This window comes from Heteronotia binoei, chromosome 1, assembly GCF_032191835.1.
Source record: "Heteronotia binoei isolate CCM8104 ecotype False Entrance Well chromosome 1, APGP_CSIRO_Hbin_v1, whole genome shotgun sequence".
NCBI classification, from domain to species: domain Eukaryota; kingdom Metazoa; phylum Chordata; class Lepidosauria; order Squamata; family Gekkonidae; genus Heteronotia; species Heteronotia binoei.
The window spans coordinates 103,259,628-103,279,877 of NC_083223.1; the positions used below are offsets into that span (position 1 = coordinate 103,259,628).

The following is a 20,250-nucleotide window of genomic DNA, read 5'->3' on the forward strand; positions in this document are numbered from 1 at the left end:
GTTTCCTAGCTTTTTGTATTTTGGGTGCCAAGCAAAACTGTATTTATCTTCAAAAACATGTATGGATTCATGGTTGCTCCATCAAAGTCAGTATTGTCTACTCAGACTGGCAGCAGTTCTTCAGGATCTAAGACAGAAGTCTTTCACATTATCACCTATTCTAATCTTTTTAATGGTGGGGGGGGGCACCACTGCTAAGATGCTCCACCACTAAGTCATGCTCCTCTTCCCCTTCTCAGTTCAACCATGTTGTTCAATGCTGGATTAAAGAACATGGTAGCCTGGTGAAGAAAGTACACTGCTGCTCATTCAGCTTCCAAGATCATGAAGCTAAGAGAGCAGAGCACTTGCAATTCCAACAATGGCTGAGAGCATAAGTGTGTCTGTGCCAACTGTAATAAAAATATGCCTGGATATTTTTTCTAGGCTACTTTTATAACCCAATTGAACCAACACACTGTTAGCTGTAATAGCACACAAATAAAAAACAATTTTCATTAATGTCAATGGTGACAGAATCTTGTTATAATTTCACACAATATTATTGGCTCTTAACATAGAGCATTAAAGCAACAGGCTGAGTACATAAAGTCCAATAAACAAATAAATTAATTCACAAAGTCCATTATAAATTCATACTCATTAATTCTCAAGGGGAAACCATCAAGTCCATGAGAAGTCCAATATGCAGTCCTAGCCCACATGAGGATTCTAGATAATCCCTCATTCCGATGACTTCTTCCTCAGTGAACCCCAGATAGTAATGGCATGTACCAAACTATGCCATCATAGTGGTTTTTATGTCCATCCTGTATATTTTGTGAGTCCAATTAGTTAACTGCGTGATTAAGTCCAAGTTTTCAAGTAATTATTTTAGACAAGGCACTCTATTTGATTCCAAAGCACTTAAGGCAAATATTTCTAACTCTAAAACAAAGTAGCCTTGCAAGGGCACTAGAGACAGTCATGCTCCCCTTCCCCTTTTCAGTTCAACCATGTTGCTCAATGCTGGATTAAAGTAGCCTTGCAAGGCTACTTTGTTTTAGAAATATTTGCCTTAAGTGCTCTGGAATCAAATCGAGTGCCTTGTCTAAAATAATTACTTGAAAACTTGGGATTTAATCACGCAATTAATTGGACCAACAAAATATACAGGGTGGACATAAAACCACTATGTGTATAAACAATTTTATTAGTAACATATGGTAGTAGAACTAAATCTACAACTTATAAAAAGTTTAGGATAAAAAAAAAATCATCATTCTACCCCACATCTTACTTTCCTCCCACCCCTCCCCCCATTACTTGACCCCCGCCAGTGTTATTTTTTTTTGAAAAAACAGATATTAAAGGTACCTTTAACTATCAAGAAAAAATAAAGAATAATAAAGAGAAATATTCCCCCTTCAAAAGATATATTCTTATCTTAAAAATCTTAAAAATCTTAATCATCAAAAATTGTCCAATGTCCTTTTATCTTCCACTCTTTCTCTACATATCTTCTAAATTTCTTCCACTCCCGATTAAAAAGTTCTAAATCACAGTTTCTTAGTTTTCTTGTTAATTTATCCATTTCACTCCATGACATAACTTTTATAATCCAATCCCATTTATCTGGTATTTTTTCTTGCTTCCACAACTGCGCATACAATGTCCTAGCAGCTGAGAGCAAGTACCATATTAAAGTTCTATCTTCTTTAGGAAATTTTTCCATTTGTAATCCCAGCAGAAAAATCTCTGCTTCTTTGTTGAATTCATATCCCAGGATCTTAGATATCTCTTGTTGAATCATCTGCCAAAACATTTTCGCTCTTTCACAAGTCCACCACATATGGTAGAAAGAACCTTCATGCTTTTTACATTTCCAGCACCTATCTGGCATCTTATTGTTCATCTTTGCTAGTTTTTTTGGAGTCATATACCATCTATACATCATCTTAAAACAGTTCTCTTTAATACTATGACATGTTGCGAGTTTCATAGAGTTTTTCCACAGATATTCCCAAGATTCCATCTTTATTTCTTTATTTACATTAATTGCCCATTTTATCATTTGAGATTTCACTACTTCATCTTCTGTAGACCATTGTAAAAGTAATTTGTACACTTTTGAAATTAATTTCTCATTATCTCCAAGCAGAACTCTTTCCATTTCTGTTTGTTCCTTCCTTATTCCTTCAGCTTTAATATCCTTCTCCATCAAACTTTTAATTTGTTGCATTTGAAACCAATCATATTTATAACTCAGTTCTTCTGCAGTTTTCAGTTCTATTTTCCCACTTTGTATTTTTAGTAATTGATTGTATGATAGTTGTTTTTCCTTAACTGTTTTGGCCGTTAACTTTATCACTTCAGCCGGCACTATCCACAAAGGTCTCCTCTCATCACCATATTTCTTGTACTTTATCCACACATTTAATAAACTTCTCCTTATATAATGGTGAGAGAAAAGACCGTCCATCTTCTTTTTCCCATAGTACAAATATGCATGCCAGCCGAATTTTTTCCCATGGCCTTCCAACACTAAAAGTTTTTTGTTTAATAGCGTTATCCATTCTTTCAACCATACTAAACAAATTGCTTCATGATACAGTTTCAAATCTGGTAATTGGAATCCACCTCTCTCTTTTGCATCTATCAGGACTTTCATTTTAATTCTAGGTTTCCTCCCGGCCCACACAAATTCCGAAATTTTTCTTCGCCATTTATCAAATTGCTTAGCATCTTTCACAATGGGGATAGTTTGAAACAAATACATAATCCTTGGTAAGATATTCATTTTTACTGCAGCTATTCTGCCCAACAATGACAGGTTGAGCTTATTCCACTTTAACATATCTTCTTCTATTTTACGCCATAAAACCACTATGATGGCATAATTTGGTACATGCCATTACTATCTTGAGTTCACTGAAGAAGTCATCAGAATGAGGGATTATCTAGAATCCTCGTGTGGACTAGGACTGCACATTGGACCTCTCATGAACTTGATGGTTTCCATTTGAGAACTAATGAGTGTGAACTTATAATGGACTTTGTGAATTAATTTCTTTGCTTATTGGACTTTATGTACTCTGCCTGTTGCTTTAATGCTCCATGTTAAGAGGCAATAATATTGTGTAAAAATATAACAAGATTCTGTCATCAGTGACATTAATGAAAATTGGTTTTTTATTTATGTGCTATTACAGCTAACAGGGTGTTGGTTCAATTTGGTCTTTCATGCTGCAATCCTTAAATATATTTTACTGTTATAAGCTGTAAGATACATTACACTGGCCCCAAGGATATTGCCAAAGATGGCTTCCCTGTGAGGGATGCTGCATAGTTATTCTTAATAGGCACCATTGTCCACCGTCTTGTGTGGAGTCTCATATTTTCCAGCCAGGAACATTGAGCAAATGTATGGAGACTCAGAGTATGACTGCAGCTGTTTATGGAAGCAAGCCATTCTAAATGCAACATGTGGAAAACTTATCACAAGAATGCTATTTCTGGCATGAGGTGCGTTCAAGTACTACAAAGTTAAGGGTTGATACATAGGCCCACAACAATTTATATGGTAGTTCTTGATAAGATGATAATCTCCACAACTGAGTACCTCTGAATGGGGAAGGATACTTATAACCCTTCTGGCAGATATCAAGACACAGTGATGCAGTCCCTCAGCCTAGGGCTACTTCTTTAGCATCACCCAGTTGACCAGCTGCTAGTAGGTAGCTGTGGCAGGAAGCAGACTGGGTCCACACTAGGTGTAATATGCTCAGCGACTATATGCTTACAGCAATGCCAAGGAAGCAGCTTGGGGGGCTCTGTTAATACTACCACATGATACCCTCACTAAATAGAATCAGATCTGCATTCCTCTTTAGTAATGTTCACCCATGAAAGTTGGAAGTCCTCTACACCACAACTGTACTCCAATTTTATCTTGTTTCATATAGTAGGGGTCTCCACCTTGCTTTGAGAGCCAGTTTGGTGTCAAGAGCCAGTTTGGTGTTACGGTTAAGTGCCTGGACTCTTATTTGGGAGAACCAGGTTTGGTTCCCCACTCCTCCACATGCACCTGCTGATTTATTTTATTTATTTGATTTTTAGCCTGCCTTTCCCGTAGAACAGGCTCAGGGCGGGTTAAGAACATAAGAGAAGCCATTTGGATCAGGCCAACGGCCCATCCAGTCCAACACTCTGTATCACACAAAGGCCAATACACACACACACGGATACTGTGGCTAATAGCCACTGATGGACCTCTGCTCCATATTTTTATCCAATCCCCTCTTGAAGCTTGCTATGCTTGTAGCCGCCACCACCTCCTGTGGCAGTGAATTCCACATGTTAATCACCCTTTGGGTGAAGAAGTACTTCCTTTTATCCATTTTAACCTGACTGCTCAGCAATTTCATTGAATGTCCACAAGTTCTTGTATTGTGAGAAAAGGAGAAAAAAACTTCTTTCTCTACTTTCTCCATCCCATGCATAATCTTGTAAACCTCTATCATGTCACCCCGCAGTCGACGTTTCTTCAAGCTAAAGAGCCCCAAGCGTTTTAACCTTTCTTCATAGGAAAAGTGTTCCAAACCTTTAATCATTCTAGTTGCCCTTTTCTGCACTTTTTCCAATGCTATAATATCCTTTTTGAGGTGCGGTGACCAGAATTACACACAGTACTCCAAATGAGACCTCACCATCGGTTTATACAAGGGCATTATGATACTGGCTGATTTGTTTTCAATTCCCTTCCTAATAATTCCCAGCATGGCATTGGCCTTTTTTATTGCAATTGCACACTGTCTTGACATTTTCAGTGAGTTATCTACCATGACCCCAAGATCTCTCTCTTGGTCAGTCTCTGCCAGTTCTCTGCCAACTTGTATTTGTAGCTGGGATTCTTGGCCCCAATTTGCATTACTTTGCACTTGGCCACATTGAACCTCATCTGTCACATTGACACCCACTCACCCAGCCTCAACAGATCCCTTTGGAGTTCCTCACAATCCTCTCTGGTTCTCACCACCCTGAACAATTTAGTGTCATCTGCAAACTTGGCCACTTCACTGCTTACTCCAAACTCCAGATCATTAATGAACAAGTTAAAGAGCATGGGACTCAGTACTGAGCCCTGCGGCACCCCACTGCTTACCATCTTCCACTGAGAAGACTGCCCATTTATACTCACTCTTTGCTTCCTATTAATTAGCCAGTTTTTGATCCACAAGAGGACCTGTCCTTTTACTCCATGACTCTCAAGCTTACTAAGGAGCCTTTGATGAGGAACTTTATCAAAAGCTTTCTGGAAGTCAAGGTAAACAACATCTATTGGGTCCCCTTTGTCCACATGCTTGTTCACCCCCTCAAAGAACTGTAACAGGTTAGTGAGGCAAGATCTTCGCTTACACAACCCATGCTGAGTCTTCCTCAATAACTTGTGCTCATCAATGTGCCTACTCATTCTGTCCTTGATAATGCTTTCTACCAACTTTCCTGGTATTGAAGTCAGACTGACTGGCCTGTAATTTCCCGGATCTCCTCTGGAACCCTTTTTAAAGATTGGGGTGATATTTGCTACCTTCCAGTCCTCAGGAACGGAGGCAGATTTCAATGAAGGATTACAGATTTTTGTCAGGAGATCCACAAGTTCAACTTTGAGTTCTTTCAGAATTCTTGGATGTATGCCATTCGGACCTGGTGATTTATTAGTTTTTAATTCGTCAATCAGTTGTAGGACCTCCTCTCTTGTCACCTCAATCTGACTCAGGTCTTTCAACACCCCTTCCAAAATTAGTAGTTCTGGAGTGGGCAAACACTTCTCATCTTCCACAGTGAAGACGGAGGCAAAATATGCATTCACCTTCTCAGCCATTTCCCTATCCTCCTTCAGTAATTCTTTGACCCCTTGGTCATCCAAGGGCCCCACTGCCTCCCTGGCTGGTTTCCTGCTTCTAATATATGTGAAGGAATTTTTATTGTTGGTCTTTATGTTTTTTGCAATATGCTCCTCATAGTCTCTTTTTGCCTGCCTGATCACAGTCTTGCATTTGATTTGCCACAGCCTGTGTTCCCTTTTATTAATCTCACTTGGACTAGCTTTCCACTGCTTAAAGGAGTCCTTCTTATCTTTTACAGCTTCCATTACTTTGTTTGTTAACCATGCAGGCCTTTTCTTATACCTGTTTGTGCCTTTCCTAACATGTGGCATATATTTTATCTGAGCTTCTAGGATTGTAGTTTTAAATAGTCCCCAAGCTTCCCCAAGGGTTTTGACTGTATTTACCTTTCCTTTCAGTTTCCTCTTCACATGCCTCCTCATCTCAGAGAATTTACCCCTTTTATAGTTAAACGTGGTTGTGCTGGTCTTTAGGGACAACTCCTTATTTATACAAATGGGGAAATCAATAACGTTATGGTCACTGCTCCCAAGCGGTGCGATCACTTTTACATCTCTCACCAAGTCTTGGGCATTACTTAGGACCAAATCCAGGATCGCCCCACCCCTGGTAGGTTCTGTGACCATCAGCTCCATAGCACAGTCATTGAGAGCATCTAGAAACTCAGCCTCTTTCTCTCGACCTGAACACATATTGACCCAATCAATCTGCATTATAAAAGACAATCAACAGTTAAAAACTGCTTAAAATATAAAAGATGTAAAATTATAGAATAACAGTAGAGACAAAAATGGCAAATTCTGCCTCACAAACATGGCCTATTGTCTAGGTCCTGAAAAAAAATGCAAACTCTTTCCGTTTACAAAGCCATAGAGTATAATTAGACAGGCTTCTTCAATTTCCAAATAGGTTTTAAAGCTACAATACAATAATGCAGTTGAAAGACCATCCAGTGCATGACATAGCTACTATCCACAAATGAGAATAATTTTTTGATAAAGCCCAACGATAAAAGAACCAGTTCAATTCCATTTTGAATATACTATACTTCTTCAAGGGACCATTTTGTCATGTTCATGGGTTCAGTAGACTTGAAGTGCCAAAATCTCCCGGCATTCTGTGATTTTTTTGTTTTTTATGGAACGCCTCTGCCAATTTCTATCTGTCAGCATTCAGTTGTGTTCCATAAACTGAATGCTGATGGGTAGAAATTGGCAGAGGCATGTTTTATAGATTAGATAGATAGACAGACAGACAGACAGACAGATAGATAACATACACATACATACACACACACACAAAAAATCACAGAATGCCAGGAAGTTTGGGCACTTCAAGACTACTGAACCCATCAAGATGAGAAGATGGTCCCTTGAAGATGAATAGTATATCCGAAACAAAATTGGACTAGTTCTTTTATCGTTGGACTTTATTAAAAAATTATTATGATTTGTGGACAGTAGCTATGTCATGCACCGGATGGTGCTTCAACTGCATTATTGTATTTTATCTTTAAAACCTATTTGGAAATTGAAGACGACTGTCTAATTCTACTGTATGACTTTGTAAATGGAGAGTTTGCATTTTTTCAGTTACCGCACCTCCGTGGTACCAATATTTGCTATTGTTCAGGTCTAGCAGGTCCTACAGCACTGGGATGGAATGAAAGGGGGGGAGACCAATAACAAGTGACATCCACTGTCTCAGCTGAAAGCTTGGCAAAAAAGCTGTTTTACAGGCCCTGCGGTATTGAAGTAGATTCTGCAGGCCTGGATCTCCAGGAGGAGCTCATTCCACCAGGCAGGGGCCAGGGTCAGACAGATGCTTCTGGGGCCGGGTATCACCGAAAGGTGTTGTGTCATTGATCATAAAGACCTACAGGGCTCATACAGGGACAAGGATAGATGTGACCTTGAGTCAGTCTCAAGTCCTGGCAGATCTGTTCCTCTCAAGAGCAGTTTCTGTTACAGCTGTCTCAGCTGCACTTACCTCACAGTGTGTTGTTTTTGGGAGGGGAAAGGAAAGGAGATTGTAAGCTGCCCTGATTGTAAGCTCCTTCAGGTAGTGAAGGGCGGGATATAAATCAAATTTTTTCTTTTTCTTCTCTCGTTGAGCATGCCAACATTTTTGGAATTTTGAGAAAGGCTGGCGGGAATGTCACTATAAAATGACTGCCATGCTTCTCTATTTTTATTCTGTGGTTGAGGAAATGTACTATTTAAATATATTTGAATTAATATTTTGAGGTGGTTCAGGAAAAACTTGAAAGATTTTAGTTTTTGAAGAGGGCCAGTAGTACCAAGCTTACTTTATTTAGATATTTATACTTCGCTTTTCTGTCCAAAGTGTTTTACAACTCATTCTGTCTTCCTCCATTTTATCTTCACAACCCCCACCCTGTAGATTTGACAGTGACTGGCCCAAGGTCACCTAGTGAGGTTCCAAGGCAGAGGGGATGATTTGAAACTGAATCTCCCAGATCTGCCTGGGGTCTCAGTGAGAAATTGGGACTATAAATTAAATAAATAAATCTTAGTCCAACATTCTAATCATCACACCACACAATTGAAATAAATTGTGTTGGGGAGCCTTATTTACCATATACAAATGTTTGTGGAACTGGGGACTCTGATGGCGAATCCAGTTGGTGCAGATATTATGGAATCCCTAAGCCTGGATTCCGGTAGCCGGCTCAAGGTTGACTCAGTCTTCCACCCTTCCGAGGTCAGTAAAATGAGTATGCAGCTTGCTGGGGGGAAAGTGTAGATGACTGGGGAAGGCAATGGCAAACCACCCCGTAAAAAGTCTGCCATGAAAATGTCGTGATGTGACGTTTCCCCAGAGTCAGAAACAACTGGTGCTTGCACAGGGGATTGCCTTTACCTTTTACTAAGCCTATGTACAATGGATTTTGTGTTGTGTATTTTGAAACTGGGAAGTGTAACGTCTCTTATGTCTTCCAACTCTTTCTGTATTTACTTTCACTTTTTGAGTGATGGCCCCTCATCCGCACTCTTCCTGTCTGATGGTGGCAAACTTGTGGTAAATTACTTTCAAAAAAAGAGCTATAATAAAAACTGGAGTTCAGCTACTAGCTCAGGCTGCTGTTATCTTTAAGGTGTGGCTACTATAGGTAATAACTGGTACTTGATTTTTCCCTCTGCACCATTCCCACGGCCTCCCAACTTCAACACCTTTAGCACATTTCTAAGTCAACTGAAATGATGTGGGAAATAGAGAACCAAGAGAAAAGGAAGAGCAGAAAGTCAGGAAGATGGCAACAACAAAAAAAGTAGAAATGAGGTCAGGATAATAGTCAGCAGGGAGCAAAGTATATACCTGCAAACACTTGAGTGGTTACAATTGTGACCTGTTGTAGTTACAGTGTTGAATACAGATGATCTGGGTTCAAATCTGTTCTGCCATGAAGTTCACTAGGTCTACCACACTCTTTCAGGCCCACCATTATTCACAGGGTTGGTGTGAGGATGAAGTGGAAGAGAACAATGTAACTCTCTCCAAGAAGCACAAGGCAAGATTTTTTAAAAAACAAGTTCGGGGGAGTGCTGCTTTTAGGGGATTATATAAAACTTTCTCCTCTACTAGGTATGTCCTAGGAGCACTTTTATAGTAATGTTTCAAAGTACAGTCTCCTATAAAAACAGACATTAGAATAACAAGATCAGCATGTGATTAACACACAAGGAAGGCAACCAGAAAATGAATGACAAGGAATTACAACACTAGCCCATAGCTCTCTCATGTGTTTTTCCTGGCAGTGCAACTGGAGGAAAAGCTGGCATTGGATTCTTAGGAAAGTTGGGAGACTGCATTTATTTCTGCCTACCGTCAGCTCTGACGTCTTGTTCTTGGCATCCTCTAAAAATATACACTCAGTGTTATTTTTAATACATTATTTACAACCTAGAATTTTGAGTGCTGTAGCTGAACTGCTGCAGATGGTGAATGGTCAGTGCCCACAGTATTGTCTGTGCCATCTGTGCCTGTGTATATGCCAATAAGACTGAAACAGACCAATACAAATAGCTTCTAGTAAACAGAAAATTAATTATTGCAGCAGATTAGAGCGGCACTTAACAAAGACCTTAATTACTGCATCTACAGTGGAGTCTCTGCTCATGGTTTAATACAAACCCATTGCCAAACAGCTTGTGTGAAATGGCACTATGTTAAATGTATTTTTTTAAAAAAATCCACATGTAAAGACACTTCACAAATACCACTGCGGTACAATAGGGAAAGCATTTCAAGTGTGTGCTTTAGAAGAAATGTTCAAAATATGTTCAAAACTACATTTTTGTAAATGTGTACCAGTCAGATAATCTTGAAACAGAAAGGCAGGGTATAAATACTTGAAACAACCTGAGCTGTAACATTTCCATATGTAAATACAGGTCACAACTTGTCTTTTCCTTTCTCCCCCTCCTGCCATCTGTGCCTAGACCCATTTACAATAACAGCAACACAGGGAAATGTAGTTTTTAAAAATGTAAGTTTTTAAAATGCTGTTTTGTTTCAAGCTGTGCTCTTGCTGGTTTTGTCACATTTGTTATTTTGTGTTGAATATGTCTTATGCAGTTGCTGTTTTTCTGCTGCTTTTATTGTGCCCCCAGCCCTTTGCTTTAAATACTGCTTTGTACTTTACTTGGAAACCACCTCAGGGTAACTCAGTGGAAAGATGCAGTATTTAAATATATTACACAAACCATTCTCTTGGGCTTCAAAATCCAGACTCATAAGACCTAGGGAAACATCCTTCTCTAGCTCTGTCCACCTGACTTCCGTGTTGTTAATTTACAGCTTCAGTTAAAACCATTCTTACTTATTCAGGCTTTGGGTGGAACTTGAATACTTTGTTTCTCAGCTGCACTGTAGGTTCTGTTTACTTTGTAGTTATCTTTTTGTGAAAAACTCTAATGTTATGCACTTCCTGGGTGTTTTGATACAGAAGAGGCACATAATAGACCCTGGGATTCTGCTACTGTGATCTAGTGACAAGAAGGGACATGTTGCCAGCATAGCCTCTGCATTGTTGTCAGATAAACAGAGAAACTTTGGAGACTGGGAAGGAATGGGAGCAATGGGCATGTGGGAGGCCTAGGAGTTTACAGGAGTTCAGATGATCACAATTTTCACATTATTTTTGTGGCCTTTCTTTATACATGCAAGGGAAATTTTGTAGTCATTCTTTTAATAATGAAAGATCTCAAAAAGTTAGTAAATCAAGGCATGCTAAAGGGTATTTCACTTATCATAAATACAATGTCATCTGCTCCTTCTGGACAAAACGTATGTCCAGAACACTGGATTACTTGGTAATCACTTCTATTATATATTTTTTCTACATAAAAGATTACATCAGGATCCAGTGGAGCCAGATCTTAGTCCAGAGCTCTCATCCTCCAGAGTTGTTTTCTGTTGGGATAGAGCCAAGAGAAGGGGATTTCTTTTAACTCAATTTCTCCACACTGCTCTGTCAATTACCTATTCCCACCTGCCAGTGAATAGATCTATCTCTTCCTGCCTGCCTGCTCTTGGGCATGTCTTTAAATTGCTTCCCAAGGGAAGGCCAACCCTGGGCTCACCCAATTCTCTCTCCTCAACCCAGTCCTGGGGAGTGACACGCCCCTGGACTGATGGATTCTTGCTTTGGAATACTGAGCTCACTGCCCCTTCCCCCTGAACTTCTTTTAAAAGACAGCTGCCTTTCCCTATCTTCTCTAAGAAGGTCAGCGCTGCCTGTTGTCCTTCCCCCTGGATCTGAGTCCCAGATTCTCCTCTGGTAGAAACTTGGTTGGGCTGGTTTCTGGTGTTGAGCATGCTACTGAGAGCCAGCTGGCCTCTTTCAAGCTGGTTGACTCCTGAGTCGACTCTGTCAAGGCCATACCCTGCTGCAAATTGGCAGACAATTTCTCCAGTTTCAGGGCTCGAATGTGCATCACACCTTTAGTTGGGCTTGCTATCCTCTTGGGTAAGTGTAGGGGTGGAGGAGCTGACCAGAAACATTATTTTTCTAAATTCCATATTTGTAGATATTTTTCTTGATTCTTAGCATAATCAGTTTTCTGTGATCTAAATACACTATTACTGTTACTTTATTCTAAAGAGAACTGGATTGCATTATGGAAGATTATATTGGATTTATATCCCGCTCTATACTCTGAATCTCAGAGATTGTATTTACACATGGCCCTTCACTTGGAGTCTCAGAGCAGTTTATAATCTCTTTCCCTTCCTTTCCCCACAGCAGACACCCTGTGTAGGAGGTGGGTCTGAGAGAACTCTTTCAAGAACTCCTCTGAGGTAACTGTGACTGACCCAAGGTCACCCAGCAGCTGCATGTGAAGGTTTGGGAATCAAATCCGATTCTCCAGATTAGCGTCGATCACTCTTAACTACTACACCAAACTGGAACAGCTTTGCATGAAACTTTCCCACCACTGTTGTTGCAGCTATGAAAATGTTTTTGAAGGCCAAAAGGATTTTTGTTGCTGGGATAGCTATAGATGAAGCAGTTGATTCCTTCATCAAGGCTCATTTTACTAGAGGAACTAATATTCCACCCAGCCTTAGCCACAGCCCTGCAATACCATCCAAATGAGATACAGTGAACGGTATCAAACAAGTACGCCCCTCTGTACCATATTGTATGCAAAAGTGAAAACAAAGCTCAAGTTTCAATTATTCTCAAACCTGAGCTTTGCATACTGCAGCTGATAAGCTCATTTGGGGGAAAATGTCACAAGAAATCTGGAATTATGTATGCAGTTAAATCCATAGATATTTATATTTTTCTGCATCTAGTGGATCTTAGTTTGGTGTTTCTCATAGACACAACAAATTCCATACCAAAAGTCTATTCTGGCCAGTTTGTAACACACAAACAAGTTCCCATTCCGTGTTCTGGTGCTAGATAAGACCATTCAATTGTCAATGGCATAACAAAAGAAGCAGAGGTAACTGAAAAAAAATGTTAACATAGGTCCTTCCTTTAGGACTGCAAATCTAAACATATCAGACAGACTGAGGTGTAAGACTTCAACATGCAGGTATGTTGTTTTGTGCTTATTTTGTATGCATCCGTATTTTGAATTCATCATCTAATTCTATTGAGACCTTGCAATTATCAGTATTTGATACATCAGTTTGGTGGAGATAGCATTTATAAGCTATTGGTGTAAAATGTTTCAGTATTTCAACACCAAAAATTGCTACTGTGTATTTATAGCAAGTTTTATGCTTTTAACCCAAGCCAATATGGTGGATTGGTTAGAGTGTTAAACCAGCATCTGGGAGACCCAGGCTTGAACCCCCAGTCTGCCAAGAAACTTTGCTGGGGAACTTTCAGCTTGTCACACACACTCAGCATAACTTATCTCACAGGTCACAGTGAGGATCAAAAGGAGAAGAGGAGAACAATGTAAAGACAGGTTGCTTACCTGTAACTGTAGATCTTCGAGTGGTCGTCTGTGCATTCACACTCATGGGATAGTGCGCCTGCGCCGATCCCCGAATCGGTACCTGAAAAGCCCGGGATTTTTCCGCGCTCTGTGCCAATGGGCATGCGCAGGCGTCCCAGTGCGCATGCTCACCGGCGCCAGCGCGGGGATCCCGCCAGTTCCTTCCTGACCGCTGGAAGCCCCTACCGGAGGGAGACCGTCAGCAGTGGAGAAGGAGGGCGGGTAGTGTGAATGCACAGATGACCACTCGAAGATCTACAGTTACAGGTAAGCAACCTGTCTATCTTCTTCGTGGTCTCTGTGCTTCACACTCATGGGAGATTAGCAAGCAAAGCATACCTGGAGGCGGGAAGACGGTCAACCGGAAGAAACAGCCTGCAGCACCGCAGTTCCCAACCGAGTCTTCTGCTGAGCATGCACGTCCAGCGTGTAATGCTTCATGAAGGCATGCGGAGAAGACCAGGTAGCCGCCTTGCAGACATCGGAAAGGGACACACCTCTCAGGAATGCCACCGACGTGGCCATCGCCCTAGTGGAGTGTCCACGAACAGGTCCAGGTAACAGCTTCTTCACCAACAAATAACAAAGTTTAATCGTCTCAGTAAGACACTTTGAAAGTCTCTGAGACGAAATCTTGGACCCTAACCTGGGGGCAGCAGGAACGACCCTAACCTGGGCGGAAGGAACGACAGGCAAAGTGAACCGCCAGCAGTTCTAAGTAATTTATATGGCACCGACGCAGGCTCGGTGACCACTGGCCTCCCACACAGAGATCTTCCAGGTGGGCCCCCCACAGGGAGGCATCAGTAGTGATAGTCATAGTGGGGGTCAGAAGATGGAAGGGAGCACCCTGGCAGATGTTGCTCTCCGACTCCCACCATTGCAGTGATCGAAGAGCTGCAGGCGGGATGGTGAACCTCTTTCGAGGTGAGTCTCTGAGAGGACGAAAATGGCGCAGGAACCATAGTTGAAGACCTCTCATTCGTAGTCTTGCGAAACGCAGCACGCTTGTCGTCGCCGCCATCAACCCCAGTATCCGCTGAAGCTGTTGGGCTGTGCCCCACTGCCGCCTTTGGAGAAGCTGCACCAAGATGATAATGTCCTCTGCTCTCTGCGAAGGGAGAAAGGCCCGGTGTTGGTCTGTGTCCAACAGAGCCCCTATGAACTGCACTGTCCTTGATGGAGTGAGATGGGATTTCTCCAGATTGACCTGCAACCCCAGGGTGTCGAGGAGACGCAGAGTGATGGCAATGTGCTTTGTTAAACTCTCCTTCGACTTCGCCACAAGAAGCCAGTCGTCGATGTATGGGAAGACAACAACTCCCTGAAGATGAAAGTGGGCAGCCACCACGCTCATCAACTTCGTGAACACCCGAGGAGCAGTAGACAGGCCGAACGGGAGGGCTCTGAACTGGAAGTGCCGAGCACCCACTGCAAACCTTAAGAAGCGCCTGAACGTTGGATGGATGCTGACGTGGAAGTAAGCATCCTTGAGGTCCAAAGTCGCCATCCAGTCTCCCTGATTGATGAGAGGCAGAATTGCTTGCAGCGTGGCCATTCTGAACTTCTGGTACAGAATAAATTTGTTCAGATTCCGAAGGTCCATGATAGGCCTCAAACCCCCGTCCCTCTTGGGGACCAGGAAGTAGCGAGAGTAGAAGCCTCCCGTCCTGGCTTCCAATGGAACTACCTCTATGGCTTGTTTCTGTAGGAGGTTGCTCACCTCCACCAGCAGAGGTGGGGAAGGGGGAGTGGTAACTACCACGGACTGGTTCGGGGTCTGAACAAACTCTATTTTGTAGCCCTCTTTTACGATGGACAGAGCCCACCTGTCTGTGGAGATCAACTCCCAGGCAGGCAGGAAAGGGCATAGGCGGATGGATGTAGCACCAGTGGGGGCGCTAACGCGTGCTGGAGGAAAGTCAAAGCCCCTGCTTCTGGGGGCGAGTGCCCTTGGACTTGCCCATTGGTTGGGACCCATAACGACTCCTGTTGTTGCCGGAATAGGAGGGTCTTTCAGCTTGCGACGGGCGAGGACGCCATTGCTCAGGAGAAAATTTCTGGTAGGGCTTCTTGGCCCAAGGCTTATGCCATTGTTTGGATCTGTTGGTTTTGGGGGTGGACTGCACACCCAAGTTTCGCGATGTCTTGACACTTTTGTCAAACTCTTGCAGCGCCGTATCTGTTGTGGTGCTGAAGAGCCCGTCACCTTCAAAGGGTAAGTCCTCTATGAAGATTTTAGTGTCCTGATGCAGGGCCGTTGATCTAAGCCAGGAGTGGCGCCGGATGCAGACGGCAGAAGTGATGGCCTTAGCTGAGGCCTCCACCATGTGCTTTGCTGCAGCCAGTTGTTGCCTGGCTACAGCAAGGCCCTCCTTTTGCAGTTTTTTTGCAGCAGCCTTTTTATCCTCACTCAAGGAAGAGAGGAAAGGGGAGAGTTGTTCCCACACGGCGTACTGGTATCTAGCCATGCAAGCTGCATAGTTAGATACCTTAATACCAAGTGCCCCTGCTGAGTAGACTTTACGGCCCATGCCGTCGATCTTCTTCCCTTCCTTGTCCGGTGGAGAGGAATGGACTTTCCGTGCCTTCGAGGAGGAGGAGACGACCACTGAGTTTGGCCTCGGGTGGGTAAAGAGGAACTCAGCTCCTGCCTCCTGGACCCTGTACATGTGGTCCAACCGTTTGGAGGAGACCGGCGTAGATGATGGTCTCTTCCAGGGCTCCTTAACTGCCTGGAGGATCACCTTGGTGACTGGTAGGGCAACAGCGGTGGATGTGTTCCTCTGCATTATATCGAACACATTGTCGTCCACGATGGGTTCTGACTGAGTCACAGGCAAGTTAAGAGTGGCTGCAATTCTCCTCACAAGGTCCCCGTATGACTTCAGATCCTCCAGCGGTGAAATCGGAAGATCCTCAGCCGTCTGGGAGACCGGTGAAGGCTCCACGTCCTGGGCTTCACTGTCCGACTCCGACGACTTCTGGTGGGCAGAGTGCTCCGATAGCATCGGCGTCAACTCCCTTGGAGGAGACCGGACCGACGGCGATGGTCGTCGATGGGCTTCGAGCGGGACCATGCGTCGTTCCGGGGGGATCGATACCGATGCAGACGCCTTCCGGGATCGGTGCGAGACTCTGGACAGGGAGGAAAACTCCGACTCCCGTTCCCACTCCGGGAACTTCTCTGGGTACCACTGGTACGACAGGTAGTAGGAATACGGAGGTTGCCACCTGCGCTGTTCCCAGGGTGGTATCGGAAAGCGGCAAGGTGCTTGGAAGGCTTCCACTTCTCGTCTCTCTCAGGACCCCATCTGTACAGGCTGGATGATCGGTGCCGAAACCTCCACCTCCGACGCCGATTCGCTCGCAGTGCGTCGACGCGAACCCGATGACGAAGAGCGCTGAGTCAGGTCGATCTCACGCTTATGCTCCGAGGTCGATTGACGTGGCTGAGTCGATGGGCTGCAGCGCGGGGAAGCCAGGATCTTCTTCGGTGGTGCTGAGGTCACCGGTGTCGAAGCGTTGACCGAAGGCGAAGGAGTGCAGGGTCGCTTCGGCTTTTCCTTCGACTTTGCCTTCTTAGGAACTCGGGTCCCCGAGACCTCTTGGCGCTTTTTAGCGGGCGTGTCCACCGAACCCTCATGGGAACGCTTTGTGGAGCCGCGCTCTTCCGGCAATTCAATCAGAGTCACGGTCGGAGCCGCATCGGCCGATGCATGCTCCTGTGCCGGGGTGTCTGCTGACTTCGGCGTCGATGAGGTCGCCATCGATCTCTGCGGGCGAAGCGCTGATTCGGTCAAGGCTGCCGATAGACAGGCCGCACGGTTCTTTCTCGTTTGTTTGGAGAAACGAAGGCAGTGCGGGCAGGCCTCTACGCAATGCGCTTCTCCCAAACACAGCAGACACAAGGAATGGCCGTCTGGGGGGGCGATCTTTTTCCCACAAGCACGGCAGTGCTTGAAAAAACCCCAGCGACTGTCCATAGACGGTAGTTGCTAAAAAACCGCTTAGTCGTCTGAGAGGAAAAACTGGGGGAAAACAGAGGACGGAGCACCCCGAAGGGTAATCCGACAAACACACAGGCAAATATATATATATATTTTAAACAACTAACTATCTATCTATCTACACTAAGAAAATAATAAACGGGCTAAGAATACGAGAAAGAAAAGGGCAAAGCCAACGATTCTCACCGACCGGGGAACAGGAAAGGTAAACCTCTCAGCGCAGCGGTCAGAAAGGAACTGGCGGGATCCCCGCGCTGGCGCCGGTGAGCATGCGCACTGGGACGCCTGCGCATGCCCATTGGCGCCGAGCGCGGAAAAATCCCGGGCTTTTCAGGTACCGATTCGGGGATCGGCGCAGGCGCACTATCCCATGAGTGTGAAGCACAGAGACCACGAAGAAGATCCTGCTTTGGGTTCCCATTGGGGAAAAAGGCAGGCTATAAGTGAAGGAGGAAAATAAAGTGGGCATTTGGTTAGAACTTTATTCAGTAATTTTATGCATGGCATAAAGTATTCCCTACTATAGCAAGAACTCTCCTCTATCAGACCCTTAAGGGTGGTGGTGGGGGAATTCTTTTCCTCAGAGTTGAGGCTAGCAGTCTTTAAAATGTGCTTTACAAACAGAATCTGAAAGATCAGCACTGAAAGTTATGTTTTTATTTATGTATAAACTTCCCAAATTGGATTTTTTTGTTTGTTTGAGGAGTAGAGCAGTGACACTTAGGAGAGCAAGCTAATAGCTTTCCCAGGCAGTACTGCTTAAGGCAGAATTTAATTTTCTGTGAATTATTCTTCAACACAGGTTCAACAGGATTGTATCTGCTGCCTCTCCAGGACTGCATAAACAGGATGGCTTATGTCTGTACCTTTTGCTGGTACAGGAATTATGTATTAGAGATGGGTAAGAAACAAACTAAAAGATGTTAAGATTGGAGTTGGTTAAATAGAGGTCTTTTTTTAAAAAAGTATCCCTTCATTTCTCAAATAATCCAGTACCTAAAATATATCAAGAATGCTGTTTTTCTAGAATTCTTAGGATTCCTCCATAGCACAGCTTTTCAAGCATTGTGAAATTTATGTGGGCATAATGACAGACAAGACAACCAAGTACAATTTTTTTAATAAAGATATAATTACAAAAAAGAGTAAAATCAGCTCAGGAAATTTTAATAGATCAGATTAGATGCTTAACATAATAACTCACATCCATTTTAAATACTATTTATTACTTAAAGCCTGGTGGAAGGAACAAATTTTGCATCATAATTAGAAAATCCACAATACAACTGCCAAAAAAACCAAACACAGTTGTTTGAAAATAAATATGCTCCATGCCAAATAGTAAAAAATGAAATCAATAGTCTCTTCCCATATGAAAAGTTTCTTTCAGCATTTTTTTTCACTTTAGTATTGTGTCCTTTAACTCAAGTGAGGCTTTACATTCAAGGATTGCTGAGCTGTTCTGACTTTGCTCTGTTCAGAGGGAAGAAAAAAGCCAATCATTAACACAGCTTACCTTTTTATTTTCTGATCATTAAAAAGGTGAGGTTTGCAATACCCATTTAAAAACATTTTAGACGCTATCGGCATTGTTTATTGTCAATCATAATAGAAAACAGATGCATCATTACAATTGGAAAGTTAACAAATGTTCTGAAACAGCATCCCATTATAGAATAGGCATAGGTTACTTACCCTTTGGTGTCTGCCTTTTCACCACTGCTGTCCTTGGATTTATCTTCCTCTTTAATATCTAAAAGTAATGAACAGTGGCAGATTAACATAAAGAACATTCCAAGATGACAATTGAGGACTTAGCTATTACACGGCAAAATGACAGCAAAAATTACCTAATAAAAGGATTTCAAAAGTGGTACAGATACAAGAATCTACTAATTTTAATATTCTTTTAAAAAGACAACTTGCTGAAAATGTCGAGACTGCAATAAAAAAGGCTAACACCATGATGGGAATTATTAGGAAGGGAACTGAAAACAAACCAGCCATTACCTAAATGCCCCTAAACAAACTGATGGTACAGCCTCATTTGGCATACTGTGTACAATTCTGGCCACTGCCAGAATTCAAAAAAGGTATTATATCAAAAAATATTATAGCATTGGAAAAAGTGCAGAAAAGGGCAACTGGAATGATTAGAGTGTTGGAACACTTTCTCTATGAAGAAAGGTTAAAACACTTGGGGCTCTTTAGCTTGGAGAAAGAAGTACCTTTCTCTCTTTTTTACAAGAAGTCGTGGGCACTCAATGAAATTGCTGAGCAGTCAGGCTAGAATGGATAAAAGAAGGAAGAAACTTCTTCACCCAAAGCAGTGCTGGCCCAAGGGTGTGTGGTGCCCCAGGCAGACTCCCTGCCTGCCATCCCCCTGCTGTCGCCCTCCCTTCATGGCACTGCAGGGCAGTGCCGCACTCCATCACCCTTCTCTCAGAACACACTGCACCAAGCCGAGGCTGGTCCTTACTGGCTTTGATACGCCTGATGCGGCATCTTATCCTACAAAGAGCCCACAGGAGGAGACTTCGCTCCCCCTCCTTCCCGGAACTGGAAGTGAGGGGAGCAAAGTCTCCTCTCCCGGGCTCTTCAAAGGATTAGATGCTGCACCAGCCGAATCGAAGTCATGAAGGTCCAGCCTTGGCGAGCTCCTCTGATCGTGCCAAGGGGGGGGGGGGAAGGGCAGGCGAAGCACAAGGGAAGGGGTGGGAGGGGGCAGGTGTTGGCAGGGGAGAGGCAGGCAAACAAACAAGGCGTTTGCCATGGGCACCAGGAGGGGAAGCCCAATTCAGTGCACCCCATCTCCTGGCACCCTAGGCGAGCGCCTAGTTTGCCTAGTGGGCAAACTGGCCCTAACCCAGA

At 43.3% G+C, this 20,250-nt stretch overlaps 1 protein-coding gene across 1 annotated transcript in view; it reads right to left on the bottom strand.

Annotated features, from left to right (window-relative positions):
• Positions 1-18,481: 18,481 nt before the first annotated feature.
• The window catches only part of HDAC2 (histone deacetylase 2), a 38,186-nt gene continuing 36,417 nt past the window's right edge, over positions 18,482-20,250 (bottom strand). Inside the window, exons 13-14 of the mRNA XM_060238333.1 lie at positions 19,075-19,132; positions 18,482-18,852 (exon numbers count right to left, since the gene is read on the bottom strand). Coding sequence (XP_060094316.1) covers positions 18,822-18,852; positions 19,075-19,132 — 89 coding nt within the window. The 3' untranslated portion in view covers positions 18,482-18,821. The remainder of the gene's footprint in view (positions 18,853-19,074; positions 19,133-20,250) is intronic.